Source organism: Pteropus medius, unplaced genomic scaffold (assembly GCF_902729225.1).
Source record: "Pteropus medius unplaced genomic scaffold, Ma_sr-lr_union100, whole genome shotgun sequence".
NCBI classification, from domain to species: Eukaryota; Metazoa; Chordata; class Mammalia; order Chiroptera; family Pteropodidae; genus Pteropus; species Pteropus medius.
In genome coordinates this window covers 7,805,977-7,829,412 of record NW_024349225.1, presented here as the reverse complement: position 1 = coordinate 7,829,412, position 23,436 = coordinate 7,805,977, and the positions used below count along the sequence as shown (strand labels likewise).

At 55.6% G+C, this 23,436-nt stretch overlaps 1 protein-coding gene across 1 annotated transcript in view; it reads left to right on the top strand.

Moving 5' to 3' along the window:
- The first annotated feature begins 6,298 nt into the window (after positions 1–6,298).
- Positions 6,299–23,436, top strand: part of QSOX1 (quiescin sulfhydryl oxidase 1) — a 34,969-nt gene continuing 17,831 nt past the window's right edge. Inside the window, exons 1-5 of the mRNA XM_039881352.1 lie at positions 6,299–6,631; positions 14,761–14,861; positions 20,850–20,895; positions 21,413–21,515; positions 23,330–23,420. Of these exons, the coding sequence (XP_039737286.1) occupies positions 6,337–6,631; positions 14,761–14,861; positions 20,850–20,895; positions 21,413–21,515; positions 23,330–23,420 (636 nt within the window). The 5' untranslated portion in view covers positions 6,299–6,336. The remainder of the gene's footprint in view (positions 6,632–14,760; positions 14,862–20,849; positions 20,896–21,412; positions 21,516–23,329; positions 23,421–23,436) is intronic.

The following is a 23,436-nucleotide window of genomic DNA, read 5'->3' as shown; positions in this document are numbered from 1 at the left end:
GCCACACTTTGGGTAGTCAGGTTTTTGGCAGCAGCTTTTGTAGTGACTTTTGAGAAGACTTTGGACGATCTTAAGGAGAGACATGACTTGGCCTGGCCGTATTTTTAAAGCTCGCTCTGGCTATGGGGTGGAGAATGGATTAGGGGTAAGATTGAAGGCTGGACATCAACTGGGAGGCAACTTCAGGGGCCCGGGTGAACGGCAGGGGGGGGGGGCCGTATCGGCTGGGGGGGTGGCAGAGGGTGAGAGAAGTGAGCGCAGAGCAACCCGGTGAGTGCCTCAGTGATTGGCAGTCACATATTCAAGGGGGCATGCTGAGTCAGATGAATCTTGAACTCAAGAGTGAACTCGGGGCTGGAAATAGAAATTTTGGAGCATCGGTCTGCAGATGGAGCAACCCAAGAGCGGATGGGATTGCTTATGGGGAAAATGTAGGAGGTGAGGAGGGTGGGGGGCTGGGGCTGCAGGTTTCTAACACTGAGAGGTTGTGGGATGAGGAGGAGTCAGGAAAGCAGAATGAAAAGGAGGTGCCGGTGGGGCGAAGGAGGGCAAGGACAGTGGTGTGGCAGGCCTAACAGCAGACCCCAAATGTGCACACCCCATCCACGGAGTCCGTGAATACCTTACCTGGTGTGGCAAAAGGGACTTTGTAGATGCAATTAATGTTGAGAGAGAGAGAGAAAGAGAGAGAGAGAGAGAGAGAGAGAGATATTATCCTGGATTATCTGGGTGGGCCCAATTTTACCACTGGAGTCTTAAAAATGGAAAAGGGATGTAGAAGAAAGGGCTTTGAATGTGCAGGAGCCAAGGAACACGGGGGCCTCCAGAAGCTGGGAATGACCCTCTGCTGACACTTAGCGAAGACAAAGGACCTCAGTCCTACAACCGCAAGGACTGAATTCTGCCCACAACCTGAATGAGCATGGGAGCAAATTCTCCCCTAAAACTTCAAGAAGGGAACACAGCACTGCTGACACCTGATTTTCGCCAGTGAGACCTGTGTTGAACTTCTGACCTGTAGAACTGTAAAATAACAAGTGTGCAGTGTTTTCAGACACTAAGTTTGTGATCATTTGTTACTGCAGCCATAGAAAATGAATTCGTGTGGTTTAAACTAAAAGCCAAGAGAAGAAAGTGTTTCAAGAAAGAGGGGGCCATCGGCTGCGTCAGAGGCCATGTGAGGGTGAGTAAGAGGAGGACAGGTGTGGGCCCTGGGTGGGGCAACCTGGAGCTCGTTGTTAACCCTGGCAGAGGTGTCAGAGGAGCGGTGAGGTCAGAGCCAGACTGGGGTGGGTTGAGGACCGAAGGGCAGGGTGAGGAAGTGGCAGCAGTGAATACAGACGTCTCTGTCGTAAAGTTTGGTTGTGAAGAGAAGGGGCAGGAAATTGCGCCACATCTGGGGAAGGGTGGACTTTCATCCAGGAGTTTTATTGGTTTTAGTGGGAGCCAGAGAGCGTGTTTATCCGATGAAGGAATCGATCCAGTAGAGAGGAATGGGGCATGGAGGGGGAACGGGTGCTGGGGTGGGGAGGATCAGGAGCAAAGTCCTGGAGATATGTATGGTGAGAGGCCTGGGCCCAGAGCCCGGAAGTGGAAGGGGCTGAAAGCTTGATAGGAGGAGGAGCCAGGAAGGAGCATGTGACATATGGCCAGGTGGCGTGGGTGGGGGGGGGGGTGGTAGTTTGATTGGTAGGAGGAAAAGGGTTCCCATCCGATGGCTTCACTCCAAAACGACTCAGGAGAGAGGGAGTGAGGTCCCGTGGGGTGAGGCACGGGGTGCTGAGGCCTGGCTGGAGAGAGAAAAGATATGAAATGGTCTATTGTCTTGGACACACGCGGATTACAGGCAGAAAGCAGAGCAAAAGGCATTGTCTGATGAAGTGGCTTTATGCGTGGTCTGCCTTCCCCCTACGCTCGGGGCTGTGAGTGTTCCAGCCATAGCCCAGTTTGGGCCTGGGGGGCATGTTACTATGCTACTACCAGACATAATCAAAGGGGTGGAGTACAACTCTCTTAGCCTCCGGCCTGAGCCCCAGCTTCTCAGCAGGCCCTATTTTATCCTTGCTCAAAGGAGACAGCATCAGGGCCAAAGTGTCATTCTTAATTTTAAACAATTAGTTTGTCCTTGTGTGCATGTGTGTGATGTGGGGTGCAGGTGGGGGTAAAGGGGCCGGGGGGGGGCGTGGTACCTACTCCCTTTGCATACAGAGTTCTCATATACCCACAGTCCCCCACACATGCATCTCCCACTCTCAACCCGGGAACTAGGGAAGCTCTACGTGAACGTAGGGTTCTGCCCCAAATGTCCCTTTCACGGGTGTCCCTTGTCCCTTCTGACTTCTAAGGCCTCGAAGGGCCTGGTTAGGGAACCTGGACTGGGTACAGTGCTCTCCACCTGCCAGCCTCCTCTAAGCTGCCTTTTGTCTTGGAAGCCAACTTTTAGGGACTATGATCAGGGCCCCCTCCCGCTCTGGCTTTGATGGGGTTTGGCCAATGGGAGGCACTGGCAGGACATCAGAGGGGGGAGGAGACAGAGGTGAAAGTGAGACGTTCCTGGTGCCTCCCTGCTCCCTGTGTTCCTGGCAGTGGCGACGTTTTGCGGTGGCAGCTCCAGCTGGGTGGCCTCTCTCCTGGACTCCAGCTGCCACCGGTTATCACAGAGGCCCCTCCCCTGCCTCCTCCAATGGAGGAGTGCCGAAAGGTGCTAGGGACCTCACACCTCTTATCAGTTCTCCTTACCACACGCACCGTGGTAAACAGTCCTTCCAGTAAACCCTCCCCCACCCCCAAACCCGTTGACTCTGCCTTCTCTTTCCCGCTGTGCCTAACAGATACAGACTCTGCCTACCTCTCTTCCGACCGTCAGAACTGGTATTCGTACCCACCTCAGCTACGGAAAGGTGCATCAGGGAACCCAGAGGAGAGTTTTAAAGGGTCTAAGCAAAGGTCCCTTCTCTGTTGCTGGGCACTTGCCTTCCAGCTGCACACCTCTCTGGTCCTCAGTGCAAATGAGTAAGTGGCAAGTCATCTAATGCTACTGATGACATGTTTTACCAAACACTATTCTGTCGTTCATGATAATTATCTGTATTTGTGCCTAAGCTGCATTCCTCTGGCCATCTGTCTTGTTTTTGGTGGACAGCTCCTCAGTTCCCTCTGTTATTCATGCATAACACATGCGTGAGTCACAAGCGGGAAAGTCTACAGGGCTCCTTCTACCTCAGTCTCGTCTCGTCACCTATAAAAATGGGATAATGATACCATCAACTTCATAGAGCTGGTGTGAGGATTCAATGAGTAATATCTGTAAGTGCTTAGAACAGCAGGTGCAAAGTATCAGCTAATACTATTATTCTTCTTTGATCCATCTTGGCTCACTTTCCTATAGCTTGTATGTAGGAAGGGGAGCAGGAATTCCTCAGTCCCTCCACTTTCAATGCTTTCCTCAGCACCCGTTCCCCCTCCATGCCCCATTCCTAAGTAGATTTCCTTCTGGAAGGGCCAGAAGGGCAAGTTGTGATTCTTATGTTTTCTACCCTCAGGTCTAAACCAGTGGTTTTGAGATGGTGGCCTGGGGAGCCCTGGGGTGCCCAAGAAGCCCCAAAAGGCACAGAGAGTGGGTATTGCTCTAGGTCACACTCTTCGGCTTGCTTTTATCTGTTTCAGCTTCCTGTCAAGATTCTGTTGGAACAAAGGCTTCCGAGACTTTAAAAAGTTGAAAATCCTTTTTCAGAGACATTGATGCCCCAGATTTTACAGATCTTGGTCTTAATTTCTTTGGCCCCATTGCCAAGAAACATTCTCTATTTTATTCAAATAGTTTGTATCCTTTTCCATTTCTGATGCTCTGAAACAGATTATGTGCACAAGCGAATCTTTGTGTCCTCCCCTGGGGTGTCTTCCCAGGTCTGTGCGTTCAGCATGCATTGCCTCCTTAATCCTCAGGCCCCTGGGGAAGCTAACGACCATGGCTGTTTAACAGTGGGGACATCTGAAGGCACTTGACTTTTACTGGCACCTGATCCAGCCTCTGGAATACTTCTAATCCCTAAAATTCAAGGTTACTAGGGAGTCATCTATACTGCCGACCCTGGGCCAGGCCTGGTCCCTGTGGCGAGTAAGAATGAGGGACGTGGGGTAGCAGAAGCTATACAGGGCTGACTCCCAGGGAGGAGCAGCCAGTGTCTGGAGTTGGCTAGGGGAGTGGGGAGGTAGGAACACTCCAACTGGTCACCGTATCATGTCTTTATGCAGTTCGAGACATTGGGCACAGAGAATATGGACATACGAAGGCAGCAAAAGCCAACCTCCAGATCTCTCCCTGGAATGCCCTTATCCCAGACTGTCACCAGCCTTCCTCCCATACTTCATTTGGGTCTTTGGCTCAAGTGTTACCTCATTAGAACTGCCTTGAGACTAGACAAGAGAAACCCCCCTCCCTCAAGTTCTGAGCTCGCTAGCCCCCTTCCAGACATGCCCTTTTCCACAGAGCAAGAAGCCCATGGGCCCAGGGGATGCGAGGATGCGCCCGCCCAAAGCTCTTACTCCTCACTCCTTCTTAGATCATGCGACAGCACCCACGTCCCTAGGACTCACTGCCCCAATAGCACCAGCTTCCGGAGACTGCCTCAGCTTTTCCCAAAGCCTACCCTCTTGAGGATCCAAAGAGTGGCTATTTGCAGGAGGTGTGGATGGGCCTCAGGTGTGCAGACGGGGATGTTACAGGTGAGGCCAAGGCCCCTTGAAGTGTAGGATAGAGCTGGAGCGCAGAGTAGTAGGACAGTCGAGGGTCAGGGACCAGTTACCACCCAAGCCGCCCCATCCCACTGCACATCGTGGGGCGAGTCCAAGAATTCTAAACTTAAGTGCAGCCTTCCAGGTTATGATGAAGATACCCCTGTCCAGGTGAAAAGATAGGAATTTTACGTAACACTTTAACTTGGTATATAAACTTTAAATATGTAGACATATGTGACGCTAGCCCTGCAAATATTAGGGGTGAGCCCCTCCCATACCACCCTGTCTAAGAAGAAAATAGCCTGTCTTCTGACACTTGATTCTTACTCTATTATGTATTTCTTCATAGCATTTGTCACCATCAGACCTACATCTACTTGAGTATCATTTCTCTATCCCTATCCCTATTTAGAAGGTAAGTTCCACGACTGTAGTCTTGCCTTCATTTATGGCCTTATTCTTGGCACCTAGAGCAGCACCTGGTACAAAGAAACCACGCGGCAAACGTTGAATGAATAACGAATCTGGTCTCAAATGGCTATCCCAGCAAACATGAAGGAAAAAGATCATTTGTGACAATCCTCTGGGGCGTGCCTTCTCCCCTTAAAATAACTCACCCAGCATTGGAGTTACAGAAGGTGACCAGGGAAAATTAACCATTGACACCTTGGTACACATGAACACAAGATTAGTTATGAGGTGACGTGTGAGAGGGACGTGTTTGAGTGAGTATGCAGAGCTGCGAATAGCCCAGAGGGTTACATGTGGGGTACCTGGGCTGCTGGGAGCCCCAGTTGGAGGACGCGTCCTGACAGCCTATGAGGGCAGTCAGACCTGTGTGCGGATGTCTTGGCCTGCCAGCCCAGCACAGACTAAAGTGGGGAGGGGCTTCTTCTCCCTGATTAGGAAGCCCTCAAATCTCGTTTTCCATAAAAGGTCACAGGCCTCCGGGAGTGTGGGCACAGCTGATCCTTTGGGGTCGTGGGGTCAGACTCAGACCTGTCCTACCGCCCGCCCCTCTTCTCTCCCATCTGTTTCTACTTCGCAACGTCTTACTGCTTGGCGGGATCCCCCAAACTTTCCTGAGCAGCATAATTGGTCCAATGTAGTCTAACGGATTCCTTTTCCTTTGGATACGGGCCCATGAGAAGCCCAAAGACCTTCCCAAGTCCCCAGCAGCGACAGGAACGTGGGTTCGGGTCTCTGCCCCGCGGACGCCCCCTCCTCCTTTCATTTGGGGTGGAGGCTCCAGGGCTTGGGCTGCGCTCCCCGCCTCCGGAGATCGTTGGCGGGGAGCCGGCTAGCGCGGCTCTGAGGCCTGGGGCTCGGCATCCCGCGCGCACGTCCCCGCGCCGGGTCCCCCGCCTACCCGCCAGCCGCGGGGCGGGGCAACGGGCGGGGCCGGGCCGCGGTGGGCAGGGCCGCGGCGGGGGTGGGGGCCGGGGCCGGGGCCGGGGCCGGGGCCAGGCCCGGTGGGCGGGGGCCCGAGTGGGCGGCGCCACGTGGCTCCTCCTCCCGGACCGAGGCAGGAGGTGCCGCGGCGCAGCGCTCACTAACGCGTCCGAAACTTGCGCGCAGGGGAGCGCGCAGCCGCGGAGGATGGGGTGGTGCGGCCGCCGCTCGGGGCCGCCGCCGCCGCTGCTGCCGCTGCCGCTGCTGCTGCTTCTGCCGCCGCCGCTGCTGCTGCTGCTGCCCGCGGCGCCCGGCGCCGGCGCGGCCCCGCGCTCCGCGCTCTACTCGCCCTCCGACGCGCTGACGCTGCTGCAGGCGGACACGCTGCGGGGCGCGGTGCTGGACTCCCGCAGCGCCTGGGCCGTGGAGTTCTTCGCCTCCTGGTGCGGACACTGCATCGCGTTCGCCCCGACGTGGAAGGCGCTGGCCGACGACGTCAAAGGTGAGAGGCCGGGGGCAGGAGGGAGGGCCGGCTCCCCTCCCCACCCGCGCTGCTTCCCCCGGCCCATCACCTCCGCCCACCTCTTCCTCTCTGCCCCTCCCACTTCCCCCGGTTTCACGTCCCTCAACTCCATTTTTCTCGCGCCCCTCCCTGTCTTTTTCCCCTTGGCCCTGGTCCCGAGCTCCTCTCCCCTTCTCGCGGCCTGGCCCCCCCGACCTGCCCTGCTTTCCCTGTCGGTCCTCTGCCGGCTTACTGCCTGCATCCCCGCGACGAGTCGCCTTTGTTCTTTCTCGGCTGACAGCTTAGCTCCAGTCCAGCCTTGTGGCAGTTCCCTTCCTCTGGCTCAGGGACGTGTGTCGCCTTCCTGCCAGGTCTCCCAGCTGCTGTGGGATCAGTGCTGGGGAGAACAGCAATTAACATTCATTCTGCCACCCCCCCAGCCCCGCGGCTAGTTGCCCCGAGCGTGTACATTGAGTTCCGTTCGCAGCTTTATCTTCGAGGAAGAGTTTTTCCTAGTTCCAGGCCTCTCCCCACCTGCTGCCTCCAGCTCCTTAGCTTCTGGGCCACATCCCTCTCTCTTCCCCTCGTCCATCCCTCTCAGGCCCTTCTGTTTCAACCCGGGTGAACCCAGAGGCCTGACGGACTGCAGCCTCCTGCTGTGCGTCCAGCCCCTGCTCCAGAATCCTATTCGGTGACCTGGCCACTCTAACCATATTGCCTTGACTCTAAGAGACCGGCCAGTTGGGAGACACACCATTCATTTACGAACAGCCTGAGGGGTAGAAGGATAAGACTACTAAATGCAGTGATCGAAAGATGTACTTACTCCCTTACAGAAATGTTAAAATGCTTGAAAAGTTCAGACTTAGAGTTGAGGAAATAGGGTAACAATAGTAATCAACATTGACTGAGTGCTTTCTATATGTCAGACACCCTCCTGGGTAAGTACTTGACATACGTTATCTCAGAGTTTCCTTTCCACAATTTAAAGATCCCTGTGGGGGTGCACATCTGCCTAGCCCAGGTGGTGGGTGTTTAGGGGGCAGGGGTGACTTAGTGATTTGCTTCTGATTTGCTGTCTCTGCATGGAGCCGCTTCGTGATTGTGTGTTGGGGCCCTAGCGGGGTTCCTGATCTGCAATGGTCACTGAAGGAGGACGGTGGGTATCTTAGGAAATAGATCTCTGTCTGGAGAGGGGAGAACTGCGATTGTTCCCCTGCTGTGCTGCTGGTTTTCTTGATAAACTCAGCAGTTTGTGGTAGAGTAGAACATTCGAGGATGTTGGTTTTGAAACCCAGGCTACCTCTTCCTTGAGTAGCTTGTGCAAGGGTCACCCAGGTGGCTAGATGGAAAGATACATCCATCTGTTAGCCAGATGGTCCTGGAAAGTTATTTTTAAACAAAACCGATAAGCCATTTTCTCTCCAGTTTACATGCAGACATTTGTCTGCATGCCTCTCGGGTCCCGTCAGCTGAGTATGCCATTTCTCAGTAGCTCTTCACACTAGTTCAGTGATATCAACACACCTGATCAGGGCAGGAGGGAGGAAGAATGTCGAATGTGGAATTGGAACATATAAGGGGGCATCAGGTATTCAGGGGACATTGTGGGTCTGAACATCGTAAAAATCTGTCATCGATCTCTACTTGGAGGCTGTAAGAGGTCTTTAGTGGCCACAGATGGACTCCACCGAGGAGATGCCTATAGCTTGAGGGTGCTGGAGGGAAGGCTTAGCTTCCAGCTGACTCATGTGTTTGGCCTCTTGCAACCCAGAGTTTTCCAGTGAATTGCACAGCCAGATACTGACCCAGCCTGCTCCTGGATGAGGGCTGCCACTTCCAAAAGGGATCTCTTTCCCAGTGCACGGAGTGATAATCTTTCCCTAAAAAAAGAAAAAGCAAAACTTAACCTCAGAAAGGCAAATGGGAAGTGAGAGAGTTAGGTGGCAATCGGAAGTCTCCCCTGAACAGTGGGGGTGAGTCAGCCCCCTGAGCAGGACCATGTCCTTTGAGGGCACTGGCCGAACGCGGTGTCGGCCTGCAGGGAGGAAGAATGATCCCACACCAGAAGGAGGGGATGCTTTCCGGTGAGGCCCTGCTGAGAAGCCAGCTTGCTCTCCTGTTATCTCTGTTCTGAGGTTCCTTGAGAAAGTTTGGTTGTGGGCCAGCAAAGAGCGGCTCTTACATCTTCCGGGTCATTGGAGTGTGGCCCCTGGCCACTGCTTTCTGCCGATGGTATAAGTAGCTTGGTCAGGAGCAGCAAGAGTAAGGAAGGTCATAGGGGGAAAGATGAATTTTGCAACCCTGCCCAGCTGGCCTCAGGCATTTAATCTGACCGGCTAGGGCTCATTTCTTCAGTGACTCGTGGGCTAGGTTCTCTGGGGCAGTGGTTGCCGTGGAGCAGAGGCCTTTTTTCTAAGGACCTATTTCATCTCTTTCTATTCTGGAGCAGCCCTTACTGCCTCATCGTATGTTGGGGAGATCGATTGTGTTCATTTTAGACCTTCATTACTCTTCACCAGCTAATCAATCAGTAAATATTTGTTGAGTGACCTCTGTGTGCAAAGCATTGTTTACATTGCAGTTGGGGGCAGTGAGCTACACACAGCAGGAAAACTGGCAACAGGAAGAAGCTGTGTTTGAAAAGAGCCAGAGGAGTGGCTCAGTCATTTCTTGTAGGAATTTGGGGAAAGGGAAAGTCACACGGGGCTGTTTGGTCACCGGAGGCCTTTGAGCGGTTATTTATTATACACTCGCCCTATGCCAGGCACTTTGCGAAGGCCTTTACGGAACACTATTATATATAATCTTTGGGCGAAAATAATCTGAGCAGTAGATATTGTCTCTCTCTTTTTTTTAACAGACAAGTAACTTGCCCGAGGTTATACAGATTCTAGAGGATTCTGAAACCAGCTCCTTCTGGCTCTCCGGGCAGGTAGAGAGGTGGACGGAGGAGGAAGCGTACAGCAGGTGGGAAAATGACCCGTGCAGAGCCATGGAGCTGAGATTTGCAGGTCGTGGGTGTCCGAGTGGCAGGGAGCTGTGTTGGTTTGGCTCCCTTTCTCTTCCAGACCGTAGATCACCTTTCCTCCTCATACCCCCGCGATGCCTCGTGCTGAGCCTGGCACGGTGTAGGAGCCCACAGAATACTCATGAACGCCAATGGCATGAGCCTCACAGGACTCATAAAGGAACGTGCGTGACCGAGCCTTCTGCTGGTGCTGTGGCTCCTCTTGACTCAGACCTAGCGTGTCAGCCAGATGTGAGGGATAGGGGAGGTATTTTGTCCATCTCATGACCTCAGTGCCCGTAAGCCTGCAACATGGAGGAAGGGACAAGGTGGTGACGAGGTCTGACTCCCTGTATCAGGACAGTTCCCGGAGACTCTGGGGGGACCCTAGTTCTGACCCTTCTACCTGACTGGCACTTGCTAGGTTGGAAGGGTCTGGCCTCTGCCTGAATAGAGGCCCAGACTTGCTCTACGCCCAGGGGCCTTGCGGCCATCTTTCTTGCCAAGCGTGCCATCTAGCACTTGCACAGTTGTCAGAGCTGCAGAGGACATGAGAGACCATCCATCCTGGCCCTCGTTTGACCATGAGGAAACTGAAGCCCAGAGCTCATGGTGCTCCAGCGGGTTCCAGCTGTGAGCAAGTCTGTGCCTCTGGGCCCACTGCCCCTTCTTGGACTTCTGAGAGGGGGCAGGGGCACTGCTTGGGACCCCAGAGTACCCCCTCACCCCCTCGCTCCAGGGCGTCCCCTCAGCCACCACCCCCAAGTCCGCAGCTGTGCTGGACACTCACCTCCCCACCCTTCCCATCTCCATTTGCTCATTTACTCTGTTGTGAGTAGAGAAATTCCTTTGCCAGGGCAGTAATTACACCAGGAAATGTTTTTCTCGCCAAGAGCCTGGCTGGACTGATACCGCTGACCCTTTTGCTGTCCGTTATTTATGTCACCTGACACTTCGGAAAGCCTCTCTCACGGTTCTGACAGCCCCACACTTCGCCTCGGGGGTGGAGTACCCAGATAAGGGTCCTCTCTGTTTCTGTCCTGCTACTAGAGTGATGAATAGTCAGGCCCGCAGTGATTCGTGCAAACCAGACCTTTATGTCATTATGGCTCATTAAGGTATTGACATTGATATTCCTGAGAAGCATTCCTCAGCTGGGACTCTCCCAGCACCTGACTGGCCCCAGCCTCTCCCTCCAGCTGGGCTTGTGGTGGATAGGAAGAGGCCCTGGCTCCGTTTCTTGGAGGGGAACCTGGCATAAATAAAGAGAAGGAGCGAACGACCTCCTAGGAGCCAGAGGCCGAGCATTCCCAGACATCACCTTTCCTCGTGTCCCCCACTTCTAACACCCCTCCCTCCCTGAGGTCCCTGGTTGGGAAGCCAGCAGAGCGACTCTCTGTTCTGTCCTGGGCCCTCTTGAGACCAGCGGAGAGGCCCAGGTTCTGGGTTCAGATGTCACCACCGATTGGTTGCGCACCGTGGGTACAGTGTTCTGATCTGTTTTACAGGGGAGGAAAGCTCATCTCGAGATGAGTCCCTGGCTTTCCTTATGGGGTGGTAGTTGCGAGCCTGGGTCGATGGTATAATTCGGTAGTCACTGAGCACCTGCTGGTGTGCTGGATAATGGGGAAGCTAGATCACTGAGGCACACGGTCAACTCTCCAGCTATGGAGTTCGTCCTCGCTGAGTGAGATCTGGGTCTGTGATACCGGCCGCTATGAGTTACAGAGAATGGTATGGAGCTGGAAGACGTAGCTGTTTCTGCCATCCTCTCCCTCATGGGGAAGGTTGTGATTGCAGCAAATATAAAATACCGAGGTAGCGTCCTGACCGGCGAGGTGAGCCTGGGAGTCCTTGGACATCTTGGAGGCCTCTCAGTCCCTGTCTTCGTTTGTGGGGAATGACACCCACCTCCAGTGGTCACCTAGAGTGTGCCATGGTGCTCACTGAACACTGGCTTTTTCTTCTGTCCCCTGCCTGTTCCTTCAGAGTCTGTGTTCCCCAGGGGGCAGCAGGCACTGACTCTGGCCGGAGGGGTGGTGGCCTACGCTCTCAGAGAGGAGACAAGCAGTTGACGCCTGTGGTCCTTGGTCACCTTGCCAGGGGCCACCACTGGTGGAAGGATGACTCACTGACTCCTGAGGGTAGCTGGGCCTCTCCTGTCGTCTCCCTGAACAAAGTGACCAGAGCCGATACAGAGCAGAAGGAGCCAAGCTTAGAGGGTGTCAGATGGCTGTAGGGGGTGACCTGTGTTTCCTGCCCTCCCCTGGGCCTGGCTTGGTTGGGGAAGGAGCCACAGGAAGGAGGCCTGGGTGCTCTTCCCTGTGGTCCAGGGCAAAACCCTGTACCTGGGCAGGGCTTCTCTCTTGCGTCCCCAGGCGACTGGCCTCAACCTCGCCCCCTACCTGGACCCGAGGATACACTGAGCCTGAGAGTAGATGTTCTAGAACCGGAGCTGCTGAGGGCCAGCTCCCGGCCTGGGTCGGTGGTATAATTCGGTAGTCACTGAGCACCTGCTGGTGTGCTGGATAATGGGGAAGCGAGGCAGTGAGGATGCAAAAATGAACAGGCATTCAGGGATGGACAGACTCGTAACTGTGAGTAGAGACATAGGCAGACAGACCTCTGAGTCTTGAGCTCATAAGGCAGCTTTTCCCGGGTGGAAAAATCACGTTCAAACCGAGTTGCTCCTGACAAGTAGGGGCTTAGGGGGAAGGGAAGGGTGGCCGTGGGAGTGGGCTGGAGACGTGGGAGAGCAAGCACTGTGCTTTCAGGGAAGGAGAAAAGCCTCAGCCTCCTTGCAGCAGAGGGGGCCGAGTGGGCGGGCAGGGGCCAGATCGAGAATGGCCTCGTGGCTGTAGGTTTTCTTCTCAAGGCAGTGGGAGCCACCAGAGAATATTGAGTAGAGACTGACATAATGACAGCCGCAGGTAGGAAGGGTCACTTGGTGGCTGGGGGGCCCGTGAGGGAGGCTCACTAGGTGCGGAGGGCAGGTTAGAAGTGAGGTGAGTAAGGAGCCTAGGATGGGGGGGCGGGGAGACTTGGGAGGGAGGGTGGGCAGGATTGTGGATCTGTGTGGGCGATCTGCTCGACTCCGCCCCTACCAAGTGGTGCCCACGCTGGGGTTGCGGGTGACAGGGTAGAGCAGAGTGCACAGGAGAGCCAGGAGGGCCACCGTCCCGAACCTGGCACGGAGCAGACCCTGAGCACAGCCGCAGTTCGAGCAGGCTGCTTTGCAAGTGAAATTTAAAGCCAAAAGATGCACGGCAGCCTGCAGGGATTCGGATAAACTCAGACTGCCGCCGTCGTGTGCTAGGGGAGTCCAGAGAGCTCCCCAAAAGGCATTTGGTGAGACGGGGTTTGGGGAAGTCGGGGAAATGGCATGTTAGCATGTGACCCACCCGCCTCTGCTGAACACTTCGGTCCACTTCCTATCCCCTCTTCTGCCCTCCTTCACCCCACTCACTCCTTCCTGCCAGGATTCCAGAAGCTTCAGTGCTGAGAGTGGAGGGGGGTGGGGAGGGACCAGGAGGAGGGAGTGCTGCCTCAGGCCTGCCTCACAGTCCCAGGCCCCCTCCCTTGTGTCACTCCGGAAGGACCAGCTTAGTTGGTCTGAGCCTTGCCTTTGAGGGATAGGTTGGGGGGGAGGGTTCCCCAGGAGGTGTCCTGCCTCTTCTTGCATCTGTCTCGCGGAAGTGAGGGTACCACTCCTTCCTCGGACATAAAGTGATTTGGGGAGCTCTGACGCCTTCTGAAATAATGGTTTTTCAGACATCATAAGGAACAGGTTTGGGGGGAGGTAAGAGGTCCTGGCAAAGCCACGATTCTCAGGGATGTTATTCGGATATTAGTATTCTGTACTCAATGGGTGCTGGGTGGGCTAAATCCCCCTCTGCCCCCCAACCCATCCTGTGCTCTGGATGGGAGGTATAGGGTGCTGTGTGGAGCGAGCATGCCGCCAGGCAGGCTTCTTCGTTCACTCATGCACCCAGAAAAGCCAGTGGCTCCCGGGAGCTGTGGGAATCAGCCCAGACCTTCCAGGCGAGCGCTCACACTGGCCCTGCCTGCCTCCCAGCAGGTGATCTCCCTGGTCATCTGGCCTCTGTCACAGCCCGTTGAGGTCTGCTGCTTCTCCGCTCCTTGAGTTGCTCACGCGGTGCCCTGTCAACTCGGCTGACCATCAAGGGTCCACTCGGTTTCCCCCTTTGCCGCCAGGCCCACGCGTGGTCCCTCAGGCTGGGCTTTCTTGCGTGCGGACTCCTTCAGTGCTCTGTGCCACATGGCACCAGGCCATCGCCACCTCACCAGTCCTGTGGTTTCACGTCGTATATCGCGCCTTCCAAGATGGAGCAGCCTCATAGTAACGTGGAACTCTGGGGGATGTTCAAGGGGCACCTTGACCTTGAATCAGAGCTCCGGAGGCCTGCCTGGTAGATGAATTTGTTTTCCATCTCCCAGATCCTGGGCTGCGGCCCAGAATGGTGCCATTGTTCTCTCTGCCAATAAGTTACAGCACAGGGAGGACTTGCAACCTGGGGCCTGATGTCGGGAGCTGTCATTTCCTTCCTGGCCTTGGGGCTCTTCCCCTGTGGCTACTAGATTCCAGGTGCCCCTGGATTTCCTGGCTCCATCTCTGGCTAGGGAGCCAGTCCCTGACACCCTATGTCCCACTCACCCAAGCTGGGCTGACTGCCAGTACCTCTGACTGCAGAAACTGTCACCGAGGGTCCAAACCTCCTGAGGCATGCTCTCCACCCCTCTGGAACCAGTCTTCCCCAGAGGGGAGCAGGGACAGAGGCGATACCAGGGCTTTTCCTTGGAGGGCCAGGCATCTCCCACCTTTCTTCAGCCCCTCCAGTCCCGCGCCCCACAACGAGAGGGAACACAGATGCCATTCCGAGACAGCATTGCTTGTGCTATTTAGCTGTGTCCTAAGCACGGCTAAAGGCCAACGAGCCAGGCTATCTCAGAGGTCCTTTTCTGAGGAAGGGGTGACTTTTCTCACAAGAGCTGTGGGGGCAGGTGCGGTGGAGTCGGTGGGGGTGGGGTATTGCATGGGGGTGGGGACAGGCAGACGTGCCAGCCCCTCTTCCTTACCCCCGTTTTTCTGTCCTTTCAGCCTGGAGGCCGGCGCTGAATCTCGCTGCCCTGGACTGTGCTGACGAGACCAACAGCGCAGTGTGCAGAGACTTCAACATCCCCGGCTTCCCGACCGTGAGGGTGCGTGACAGGAGGGGTGGGTGGGCCTGGGGGCTGGGGCCGCCGCCACGGGCGTCCCTGGGATCTGCCCAGCTCTGCGGGCTCCTTTAATGCGCTTGGGCTGCATCCATTTGGATCCCAGCCCCTGGAGCACTGTCGCTGTGCTCGGTGAGACACACCTGTTACAGAGGCAGAAAGAGACATGAACTGGGAGGCAGAGAAGAAAGAGGTTCCTTCCGTCTGGAAGTTCTCCCCTTTATGAGGGCAGGGGGCTGTGTGGGGATTTGTCACCCGGGCTGGTGAGAGCTCCCAGCTCCCAGGTGCCTCTTCCCAATTCCTCTCCCTCCCGACAGCCTAGCCTTAATGGTCTGATCTAACCCTTGTAAAACCAGGGTTCAGGCTCTGACCTGCCCACAGCAGGATCAGACTCAGGGGCTCAACAGTCCCCCAGAAAAAGACCCCAGAGACACTGGCAAGTCTCGTCCTCATCAGCCAAGTGCCTGGAACCCAAGTAGCTCAGAAGCAACCTGTCAGGACAGCCTCACCCCATGGTCGGAATGCCACACCGCCTCAGGTGGCAGGGATCCCGGTCACGTCAGGAGAGGTGGCACACCCAGCAAGGAAGGCTCCTTCGCCCCAGCCTCGCTGGAAGCAGCAAAGGCCTCGCCTGCCAGCCTGCCCACCCATGGCTTATCCAGAGCTGAATTAACATCCGAACAACTTCCAGGCTCTCATATAGGAGGCCGGGGAAGCCCAGGGTGGCCAGGCCGCGCAGCTCTGCTTAGCGTGCTCCCGGGGCACAGGCTGAGCATTCGAATCGGCAGCTCCTAACTCCAGCTCCAAATAACTAGCCCCCCCTTACCAGAATGGCATCTGGAAAAGTAGGTTCCTCCATAGCCATGAAGAATGGTCAGGAAATGCCTTGAAGCCAAAAGGCCAAGCATGGTCTCCGGAGCAAAATATCTCTGAGCTTAGGGGCTTCAGGTCCCAAGCAGAACCATCAGTCTAATTACTCCAGGAGGATTCACCCCGAAAGCCAGGCCCCAGCCCCAACAGCATCCAGCTCTGACTCCATGCGACCTTTCCGTTCTTCCTGCCCAAGGCTGCCCTGCTGGGTTCAGCGTGCCCTTCTGTGCTCCCCTCTCTACTTGGGCTGAGGTCCCGGACCCAGGCCCCAGGGTCAGTGGAAGCCAGGCTGGCTGGGGGACAGTGTGGTGAGCCAGCCACATCCTTTAGAGGGGGCGGCCCTGGTTGGGCAAGGCCGATCATCTGTCCATTTCTTAAGAGCCTCAGAGAGGTTGCTTATCGGTCATTCCTTTCAGGTTAAAAGACCTCCATGGCAGGGCTGCTGCCCTATCCTCGGCCCCAAAACATGGAACTGGAAATATTTAGAATCACTCTCCAGGGAGGGGGTGGGGCTGAGCCGCGGTGAGGGTCCCTGAGTGGGAAACCCAGTGTGGCAGCAGCTGTCCCGGTTCGCAGGCTGACGTTTCTCCCAGTGGGGACTCAGCACAGAGCTCTAGCCACTGCTGCACTGCTGGCCTCTGGGACAGGGATTGGCCTTGGTATGTGGCCGGCCAGGACATGCCGCAGGCTTCCATGGGGCCTGGCACCTGGGGCTTTCTGTTTCTGCCTGGGGAGAGGCTGGGGCTCCGTGGGCGTGAAGGAGGCGGCCCAGGCAGCCAGGACACAGAAGCTCCTCGGTGCCTGCCTGGGTCACGCAGCACACGCAGCCCGAGTGCCTCAGGTGATTAATCACCTCTTGGAGCGCCCAGCTGGCTGTGGGAGGGCCCGGGAGGGCCCTGAGCTGGTCTCGACCTTCCCCAGTCTCTGTGTGGGCAGCACTTGGTTGGGCCAGGCCGATTGTCATCTGTCCCTTTCTTAAGAGCCCCAGAGACTAGTGCTGCGACCTCCCGCCTCCCGCAAGGAGCCTGCAGTCCAGTTTCAGCAGGGAGAGCACTCGGCGCCCTGTCTTGGGGACTCATGTCCAGGGAACTCGTGGTTCAAGCTCTTGCGGGGTCTCTGCTCTGAGGCCTGACGCAGACGCTTCCAAACCCTGTTCGTATGACCTACAGTAAGGCGCATACAGCTACAGTGAGATCCAGAAGTTGGTTTGTATCCGTTATCCCTAAAACAAAAGCTCCATAAAACAATATTCTTCCTAAGTGCCATACACACTGATATTTTCTCTTCTATTCATAAGAAAAATATTAGCTGTGAGTCACTAAACTGATTTTATGACTTACTACTAGGTTGCTTCTGGTGTTTGGAGAACACTACTCAGGTTCGAGATGTGCAGAGATTCCAGCCCGTGGAGAGCCGGGGGTGCCCGTGGGCAGCGTGGCCGGGCGCCCTAGAAAGCAGAGCAGACCCTAGAGGCCGGCCTGGCTGCCAGAGAGAGCCCCGTTGCCTGTCTGCTGCCACCTGGGGCCTGGAGCCTGTCCTCGCTCCTACCAGTAAAGGCCGTGAGAGCATTGAGAGAAGGTCACGTGTCGAACAGGGGGAAGAGAGAGTGTTGCAGGTGTGATGGGGACAGGCCCACACAAGAGTCTGGCCACCCCCAGTGGCACATGTCATTGTCCCTTTCCTCATGTCATTGTCCCTTTCCTCCGCCTCCTGCCCTTTGTCACCATGAGGAAACAGTGAGCCTCCACCAGCCCAGCCTGTTTAGCAAACGCCTGGCTCTGCAGGGTGAGCCAGCTGTGTCAGGTCCTCATCGGACGGGAACTGGAGCTCAGCTGGGAGGAAACAAAAGCGCAGGGCAGGGACCGGTGTGCAGCAGGTTCTGCGTGGTGCTTGGGCGCGTAGAGGCTGGGACTTCTGGGGGAAGGGCTTTGCCGTGGGCCACAGCGGTGCCCCTCAGTGGGAAATGGACCAGGATCCAAAGGCCTGGATGGGATCAAGATGACAGGAATCAGCAGCATTAGGGGGAAGCGGGGAGGATGCTGAGGCGATACATGACATGGGTTCAAATCCTGGCCCCACTGCTTGTTGTGTGTGACTTGGAAAGTCTCTTAACAATGCCTCAGCCACAGGCCTCAGTTTCCCTGTCTGTAAAAGTGGAATAATAATTTCTACCCAGTAGGATTGCTGCCAGGTGCGAAATGCAGTCTTACGTGTGAAAATGGTCACTAAATGTTAGTTGTCTTCCTTCCCACTGGCCCTGGGGCTCATGGTCGCCCCTCTGGGCACTGCACTTGAGGCAGTCCATTCATCAGCAGCTGTTGAGTGAGTGTTTGCCGGGTGCACGACCTGGCCAGAAGCGTGAGAGGCCAGGCACGAAAGCCCTGTCCTGTCCGTAAGGACACTCAGAGCTCCCCAGCTAGTCGACAGGCGGTGAGAGGTCTGTAGGCAGTGAAAGCTGGGAGATTTTCTGGGCTCGTGCATCAGAGAGGATTTCCTGTAGGAGGGGACTTCTGCGTGGTGTCGAAGGGGAGAGGCGTGTGGGCAGGGAAGGAGGTGGGAGCAGAGGCCCTGTGTGGGAAGGGCTGTGGTGTGCTGGGAGGACTGGTCTGGCTGGAGCAGAGGGTCAAGTGCAGGGTTGAGGCTGGGCTCAGAAGGAGGGAGCCCAGTAGTGGCAGGTCCTTGAATTCCAGCCTGGGAGGGTGACACCCTGTGGGGTACAGAGTGGGGCCATTACTAGAGAGTGAGATGTACGGGAGGGAGACGGCTCAGAAGGATGTCCCCAGCACCTCCCTGGAAATGGGCGGGTCCCCTCAGCGGCCCTCCCAGCCATCTCTGCCGACGGTCCACACGTCAGAATGGTTAAGCCTGTGGGTCCCCACGGGCTCACCACAAGGTATTTGGAGACTGGATCAGTTTCCTTAAAACTTGTTTTAAAAGGTTGGATTCAGTGCCATAGATGACCGCTGAGTGTGCGTTCTGCTCAGCCTCACTTGGCCCCCGGAAGGCAGCTACTCCTAGTTAGGTCCATAAAGACCTGCCCGATGCCCGCTGGTCTCCTGCCTTTGGGGAGATGGGGAGGTCTTGCAGGGGTTCCAAATCTGGGGAAGGCAGATGCTCCTGTGAAAAGTGACAAAACGGACCGGGTGCTGACTGCCTCTGGAGAAGAGAAAACTCACTGCCCATTCCCCAGGCCTGGTGGTGGTTCCCCTTGGGTGGGGTACGCGCCTCCCACAGCTGACTTAATGAGGATGTGTTTTAACGAGAGGACAAAAATGTACCTCGACTCGATTTTACTGTGATTTTTACATGAGCTTCCAAGATGATCAAAGGGCAGAGATTCTCAGTCTAACCGAGCAGATGTCTTTTGAGTACTTCCGTGTCCTAGACACTGGGCCAGGCGCCGTGGGACTGGCAGGGATGAACGAGCTATCGGCCCGCCCTCCCAGTCAGGAAGGTGGGAAGGAGGGCGGGTGGCAAGTTCGCTCTCGCTGACTGAGGCTCCCACCCGAGTCAACGCTGCCTGCAGCTGGGGTCTGGGGAGGTGGCCTTTTTCTCTCTTTTTTTATTGAGGTAACCTGGGTATGTAATAGTACATAAGCTTCAGGGATACAGCATGATAATTGGGGCTGCCTTTTGATGGAGGTGATGCCTGCCTCTTTAATAAGTACCTGGCCAACCTGAAGGCTGAGGAAGAAAAGTTACTGTGTTACTTTTCAGTAACTGCAAATGACAGCTGTAAGCATGGGAAGGTCACATGGTTTCAGGCGTGTCTCATGCCAATGGAAACGAGTCGAGGTGTGTCCTGTCTACGGAAGCAGGGGCGCCATCTCTGAGGGTGACCGCCGTTGTAACAATCAGCCTCCGGGTTGTTATTTGTGAGCACACCAAACCCCTTATAGGTGTATTTTTAAATTTTGTTTCTGAGAAACAGTCAGTCCATAAATGCCTTCATGTGCTTTACCTACTTGATCTCATGTCACACAGTCCGGGACATTTGTGATCGTTTTGCAAGTGTTAGGTGGACACGATTTTATTAATTCCAAATGTGTTAAAGATGAGAAGGTCTGGAGAGGTTCATGACTGCCCAAGGTCACACAGCCAAGGCATGGCAGAGCTGGGCCATGAACCCTGGTCTTGCACACCCCAAGGCCCGCACTCCACCACTGGCCTGGGATAAGGCCAAATGCTGTTGGAGGCAGAGGTCGAAGGTAGATACAAGTGGCCCCGAGGTTAGGGACCTCAGGAAGAGGCCACTTCCTAGACCGCAGGCTCTTCCCCGGGCAGCTGAGTGGCTGTCTGTCAGGACAACTGAACTCTGTCCCCTCCTGAGTCCTGGCGGCTGTCTCTCCACTTAGAAGCCCAGATTCTAAGGAGTCATTCTCCATTCTCTCTGTCTTCTTGCCCAGGGAGTGACAGACTGGGCCTGGGGTGTCATGTAAATGGGAAAAGAGCAAAGCTATGCGTTAAACTGGACAGTCTGTAACAAGACTTGCGTTTTCAGAGGCTCTGGGCCACATTTCAGTAGGACCGAACCGGAGCCCATCCCTACCCAGAGCCTCTGCTGAGCCAGGCTGGCCATTCTCAGTGGACAGGCACAGCAGCCTTCAAGCCCCTTCTCCAAGATAAGGAACAAGGACAGACTGCCTCCGAGGGTGGCTAACCTTTCCCTGGGGTGTACGAAGTGACTTCACTTGATATTTCCAGATGGATCCCTAAGGAAAACAGCAGTGGTCTTCATGTTCATTCACACAATAAAAATTTCCCAGTCTTTACGTGCTGGGTTCTGGTGCTTTGTAGGAAGTCCGCCTCCAGTAAGGTGTACAGGCTGCCGCCTGCAGCTTCTCTGGGCGCCTCAGAGCTGTGGGATTAGGGATTAGACGCGAAGACAGTGGGGAAAGGAATCAGTGTCCAGCTCCAAGAGCCAAACCTCCTTGTTTTGATCTTACACGTGAAGAAATGAAGACTCACGAAAGTTAAGCGATTAGCCCAGAGTCACCCCATTTAAGCCGCTGGGTCTGAAACGCAGCTTCGTCCTGCGCCGGTGCTGGCGCTGTGCTCTGGGCTCCACCCGTCACTGACTCTTGCCCGTGTGTTTGCTTCCAGTTCTTTAAGGCCTTTACCAAGACCGGCTCGGGAACAACAGTGCCAGGTGGGTGTCCTGGCTCGTGTCGTGCTGTTGGCGTTGGTGACGTCAATGTCATCTTCTCCCTGCCTCTCTCTCTTACCTGGGTTTCTACAGGGGCGAAAGCCCAGCAGGGTCTAGTGATGACTTCTCCAACTGAAAGCCGATGCCTTCAGGAACACCAGGCTGACAGGCCCTTCCATTTTAGCCTGTCCGGGGTCCCGGGACGGGGGAGGGTTGCCATGTTCCCGGACTAGCCCTTCACATCAGAGCGGGCTTAGTGTCCAGAGGGGCAGGCCAGACAGCCCCTGGGGAGCACCCTCACAGGCCCAGGTCCGAGGGAGTCTTTCCTGTCCCCCTGGCATAGCTCAGGGCTGTGAGTAGCCCCCACCCCACTCCTCCAGTACAGAGGGCTGGCCTTGCCCCGTTTCTCTCAGAACTAGCGGTCCTGGGCGTTTTCTGTCTGTGAGTGAAGCTGATGGGGATGCTGGATTCCTTCCCTGGCTCTCCTCACGCCCCTCCCCCCGTCTGTCTGCATTCACAGTGGCTGGTGCTGACGTGCAGACGCTGCGGGAGAGGCTCATTAACGCGCTGGAGTCCCACAGTGTCACGTGGCCCCCTGCCTGTCCCCCACTGGAGCCTGCCAGGTACTGGGGATTGGGGCAGGCTTGGCGCAAGGTGGCCAGAATCACAGGCTTGGAAGCAAGAAGGTGGTGGGAGCAGCAGGGAAGAGGACCCAGGCTGGTTCTTCCTGTTGCCTCTGGAGCAGCCATCTCCGCGGGCCAGAGGCTTCCTGGTGCCGGAGGGCCTACCTGGGAGCCCTGTCTTCCTGGGGCTGACTGACAGGTGCAAGGATCTTTCCAGCCAGGTGGGAAGGGCAAGGGGCAGGGGTTCTCCAGGTCATGCCTGCTGCTGCTTCTCACACCTGTCCCCAGGAACGTTTGGGGATACAGCAGAATTTCACATGATCTAACCCAGGAAGGACCACTGGGGGAGCGGGCATGGGGAGGGAAAGGGAGATTGGGTACCATTTAGAGGAAAAGGGGGTGGGGGACGAGAAGAGTTAAGCCCCGTCTCCGTGAAATGAGGGAGGTCATCTTCCTGAGCAATGGCTGTGACGAGGGGCTGGGGGATATGATTCTGCCCTCTCTGTTGCAGAGTCAGGCACGGTGGCCGGTGTCTCCTCCTCCCGGGCTTCCACGGTTGCCTCTTTTCTAGGAAAAAAGGGGTGCTAAAATTGCACCTTGAGGGATGTGAGAAAACGAGAGGCAGGGACATGGTCATTAAGGAAGGGACGAAGTAAGGAGCAGGGCACCTGTCAGCATGGTGTTTCTTGGGTCTGGTTGTGGAACCCCAAGCCACACCAAGACTACGTGCCCAGTCCAGGGGCTCAGGGAAGACCTCCGGAGGATGGAGAATTAGAAAGAACAGTAAGAGTCATTGTGAGTTGGATTTATAAGTGCAGTTTTCAGTCTGTGTGCCCCTCAGGGGGCCAGTGCTAGAGCCCAGCCTAGTGACAGCACCAACGGATATGCTGGAGAGGCTGGGGCCAGAGTGTACATCCCTTTTCATCCTCGGGCCGCCGCCTCTAGCATGTCCTTTGTGCTGTCCCTGGGCTGGGCTCCAGTGCTGGCCCCATGTGTGCCTTCTGTTTAGATGTGATCACTGCCACATCACTGGACCCAGCCGAGGGAACTAGGCCATCAGATTGGGGATAAAAGGAAGTCATAGTCCCCCGATGCCATGTCACCTGCTGGCCTCTTAAGTATGTGTCATGATGTTTTGCTTTGAGTTAGGAAAAGGAGACAAATCATTTTTGTATTATGTAGCTATTTTCTGTTGAAATTTTGAGATATGAAAGCAATCGGTAGCTTAATTCTCTGATTTGGGGGGAATAATAAAATTTGCCACTTATGCTCTGGGCCTCAGTTTTCTCATCTTGAAATAAGGAGATTGGATTAGACAGTTTCTAAGTCTCCTGCACCCATGACTTTCTGGTTCTTTAATTCACTTGTTCTGCTTAATCTCCCACTCGGGAGTGACTTGCCGCAGATCCAGGCTTGTATCTGGTGGGTACTAACTGCCAGTCTCTTAGGGACCAATAAAGTCCATATTCACTAAGCCTGGACCTCACCCAGAACATAGAGACAGCCGGTCTCAAAGGGGCCCCTCCCAGTCCCCCTCCCCAGACGACCTTCCGCGCACTCCTCACTCTTAAATGGAGTGAACAAGCGAATCAGCCAGGTGGGTGAGGTGAAGAACCAGAGTTAGCCACGGGGCATCGTCCTTTGAGACTAAGGGTTGGGTTTCCTCCCCCCCTCTGGTGGCAGGCGGGGGCGACTTCCATGAAGCCTCGTGCGGAAGCACTCGCAGTACCGCGTCCGCCACGTCTGATGTCACCCACTGTTTTGCTTCATTGTCACCAACCGTAGAGAGTGACCGCCAGCATTGTCTCTTACAGGCTGGAGGAGATTGATGGGTTCTTTGCAAGAAACAATGAAGAGTACCTGGCCCTGATCTTTGAGAAGGAGGGCTCCTACCTGGGCAGAGAGGTGAGCTGCCCTTGGG